The sequence below is a fragment of the Solanum pennellii genome, chromosome 1, assembly GCF_001406875.1.
Source record: "Solanum pennellii chromosome 1, SPENNV200".
NCBI classification, from domain to species: domain Eukaryota; kingdom Viridiplantae; phylum Streptophyta; class Magnoliopsida; order Solanales; family Solanaceae; genus Solanum; species Solanum pennellii.
Genome location: NC_028637.1, coordinates 85840730 through 85844896, shown reverse-complemented (window position 1 = coordinate 85844896; position 4167 = coordinate 85840730). Strand labels below are relative to the sequence as shown.

At 36.2% G+C, this 4167-nt stretch overlaps 1 protein-coding gene across 1 annotated transcript; it reads right to left on the bottom strand.

Annotated features, from left to right (window-relative positions):
- Positions 1-936: 936 nt before the first annotated feature.
- On the bottom strand, positions 937-1515 carry LOC107024413. The gene is made up of 2 exons (XM_015225395.1): positions 1270-1515; positions 937-1179 (listed from the first exon to the last, which is right to left on the bottom strand). The coding sequence occupies exons 1-2, from the start codon at positions 1513-1515 to the stop codon at positions 937-939; spliced, it is 489 nt and encodes a 162-aa protein (XP_015080881.1).
- Positions 1516-4167: the final 2652 nt, after the last annotated feature.

Genomic DNA, 4167 nt, shown 5'->3' with positions numbered 1-4167 from the left:
CATAGGGGCATGTCCCAGTCTCTTATGCCAAAGTCCAGTCGAACATACACTTGTAAACAAAGAGAAAGTAAAACTAGTGGAACTATAGGCATTATGAAGATTGCTATTTTGACTATTACATAAGAAAGAGCATGCAGCAGTAGATACTGATCTTGGTTTGATGTCTGAAGTAAGCAAATATAGACCTTGATCTTCTTTACCAATCCTCAGGACCCTCCCATTGAAAAGATCTTGAAATACACAAAAGTCAGGGAAAAATACCACAGCGCAGTTGAGTTGCTTTGTCAATTGTGATACTGACAAAAGATTGTATTTGAACTCTGGAATAAACAGAACATCATCTACTACTTTATCCTTGAGAACTAATGATGTACCAATATGACTTATTAAAGCTTGACCACCAGTAGGTAAGTTAACTTTGTTTTGAATTTTACTACCAGAACTTGTACACTTAGTCAATAAATCTAGATGATCAAACATGTGATTTGATGCGCCAGTATCAATAATCCAATTACAACTACTCATAGAAAACATGAAGGTTGTGAGTGTACCTGATGTGCAAGTAGTAGCAACATTGGCTACATTATCCACGTCTTTGCCCTTGTTAAGCATCTGAAGAATTTGGGAATATTATTCAGGGGTGAACAATGACTGGCTATGTACACCTGAAGCATTACCCATGTTACCAGAAGATTCAGATGAACCAGTATTAGGAATCTGAGTTCCACCATCAGCATCAACATTATGAGCTTAAGAAGATGGTCCTCCTCCTTTCCTCTTGGGATAACCATGCAGTTTATAACATGTTTCTCTAGTATGACCTCTGATATGACAAAAATCACATCAAACAATAGATCTTCCATTATTTTGACCAGGCCTTCCATCAACATACCTCTGCCTGAGTCCTCCATTATTACCATTACCAGAAGAGAAACTCTAACTACTTCCTAGTCCAGTTGAGTGGCCATTATTACTACCAGCATAAGATTGCATTCTATTGCTCATAAGAGCAGTTTCTGATGATGTGTCATTAGAGGAAGAACCCATGCCACCACCATTTAGTCTTTGACTTTCCACATTCAATATCATTGCATAAGCCTGATTCACATTTGGCACCGGAACTGTCATTAACACTTGAGACTTAGTATGTGCATAAGACTCATTTAATCCCATTAGGAACTGTCATAATTTTTGTAATTGAAAATGTTCACTAAATTGTTTAGACTCAGGGAAAGAACAAGATGCAGGAGGAATGAGAGTCTCGAGTACATCCCATAGCTCTCTTAACCGAGAGAAATAGCTAGATATAGACATAGTCCCTTGGCACAGAGTAACAATCTCTTTGTGCTGATAAAAGTATCTAGAGGCATTAATCTTATCAAACCTTTCACGCAGATCTTCCCAAACACTGTAAGCATCTGACCCGTAGATTACAGTGCTAACTAAGTCCTTAGACGCAGAATTCATGATCAGACCAAGACCAATTGCATTACATCTTTCCCACAGATCATGCATAGGCGCAGGATATTTATCCTTTATACATGTTCCTAGTAGAAAACGTAGCTTATTCTTTCTAAGTAAAACCAGTTTCAAGAACTTGCTTCATAGAGAATAATTTTCAGAACCTGCAAGTTGGATCGAGATAAGAGATGAACCTTGAGTATATGATGGATGAATGTAAAGGGGATTATTGTGATCTACTGTTTGTACTACAGCTGGTTGATTCTTAGTAACCTCTGCGATTCCATTCATGATGAACCCACACTTCAAGATACATAAACCACCCAAGATCCACACATCAAGTAATGAGCAAGATTGAGATCTGTGATGACCTTATCAATATATACACTTGAAAGTTCCTAAAGCTCTGATACCATGTTGAAAGACTCCATTAATGGAAGCAAGAAGCATAATTATGAAAGTTGTAGAGAGAAAATAGAAAACATGTGAACCCTCTCTTATCAAAAAGTATTTCTATATATCCTTTACATCTCTTTGTAACGTATATATATAGTTACATATCTAACTACTCTAAAAGATTTCATCTAACTAACTAACAATTCTGCTGATGTGTACAATTAGTTAGTTATGGCATATAGGTTCTCAACACGTTTGTTCGCCCAGTATCTATGTCAAAGGCCAATGCATGCAATCTTCTGACAATATATACAAGGTATTATGCAATTAAATACAAGTCTAACTATTCTGTTAAGCCTAGTCTAAAATTTTTAACTCTTCAATTTGGTAATTTTGTTACCTAATTTCTTTTACAAATAGTTCTCCCTTAATGATTGAAAGGGTTGTTACAATAGATATAAATTTATCCATCATTCATCCAGGAATGATCTAACATAAAAAGGGAGATAAATCAAGAAAAGGTTAGTATCTGAATCCTCAAGAAGGTGATGGTACTTGTTCAGCATGTCCTTCTCGATTTCTCAAATAGCTTCTTTAACTAGACAATGCTTCAATTGAACTTTGATAGACATTGTATGTCTTCAACATGGATATGTGGAAAAGTAAATGGATCCAGATAAATTGGACGAAAATGCTAATTTATAAGCTATCCACCCCACACTATCAAGAAGCTCCAAATGGATTAATACACCGAGGACTAAGTTCACCCTTTTTATCAAATCTCATCACACCTTACATTGGTGACACTTTCAATACAACATGTTCACCAACCTAAAATATCATGTACTTTACCTAGTGATCTGTATACTCTTTTCACAGCTTGGTTTGGATAACCCCCACCTTTTCCTGGGCTTTCCTTACCAAGTCGACGCCTAGGGGATTCGCATATCCTACCTTAAACCATCATATGGGAAATCTATATCCCCTCTCCAAAAGTGTCTGGAATGGTGTCATGTCTATGTTGGACTGATAATTGTTGTTGTATGATAAATTCACACAACAATAACAATTAATCCCAATAACCCTAATTGAATAGTACTTCCACAAAGTCTTAGGAAGACCCAGTACAAAGTTCATGGCTAACCTTTACTAGTCCACTCAGGTATAGGCATCCCTGGAGTAATAATATTGTCCTCTAATGCTCATATTTTACTTGCTGACAATTTCTGACACTTAAACACATATTTCGCCATGTCCCTCTTCATCCCACGCCACCAACAAATTTGTCTCAAGTTCTGGTACATTTTGCTTATACCTAGATAACTCGAGTACTACAAACCATGGATTTCTTCCAACACATTCTACATAATTATCGACTTGTATGACAAAAATCTTCCCCCCAAAATAGAACAACCCACATGCATTGAGTGTGGTGTTAGGGGCCTCCCTAGACACCACCTTGTTCCGCAGCTCGTTCAATTGCTCATCTTGAAATTGTTTGGCTTTGATTTCTTCCGTAAGTTTTCATAATATCATTTTATCCCCATCTTACCTGAATTTCATTTTCCCATGGTTCTTAATCAATCTTGACTTGACTGAAATTGGAATTTTCACACAGTCGCAATCTATTTTGTCCGTTTACCGGTGGTAAATACATGCACGCAATTTGACACAACCTTTTTAGTTTAAATCTTAAGCATTTTATCACTAACCTATCATATATAACCAAGTTACAATCGTACCTTAACCACCACTTCACAATAATACAGTCAAATTATACATCATACATTTGCGCTTATTCAGACAATACCACACACTAATCATAATCATCAAGCTTTGTCACCAAATCAAATCATATTCATTACATTTATTTGTAGCATAGGTTAATAGTACCTGATAATCCATGTATTTACATGACCTTTAAGGCTAGGTAAACATTGGAACCTACGGTTCCAACTTTCATTACTTTGCCCTTTTAGTCGTGACTACGACATCCAATTTACTTTGTTTGAGATAACAATTAGAATCTAGAGATATCAAATGCACTTAATCCATATCACAAGTGATAGGTTGTAAAAAAGTAGCGAAGAAGTGATACAACTTTCTAGAATGCTTAATATCTCCATGTAGATTGAATGAAGAAGTCAACAAACCAATTCTCAAGATTGCATTTGTCATTTCCTCTTGTACTAAAAGACTGGTAATTCAGGCTTTGATACCAAAATTGTAGTGACTCAAACCATTGGACCATTCGAGAGCCCTACACCCAATACGAAATAAGTAATGTGGAAGTGAACAATTATAAGCCAA

Coding starts and splice junctions, on each gene's coding strand:
- LOC107024413 (XM_015225395.1), bottom strand. CDS start 1,515: ATGCATGATCTGTGGGAAAGATGTAATGCAATTGGTCTTGGTCTGATC. Junction 1,180..1,269: donor GGTTAAGAGAGCTATGGGAT/GTACTCGAGACT, acceptor AAATTATGACAG/TTCCTAATGGGATTAAATGA.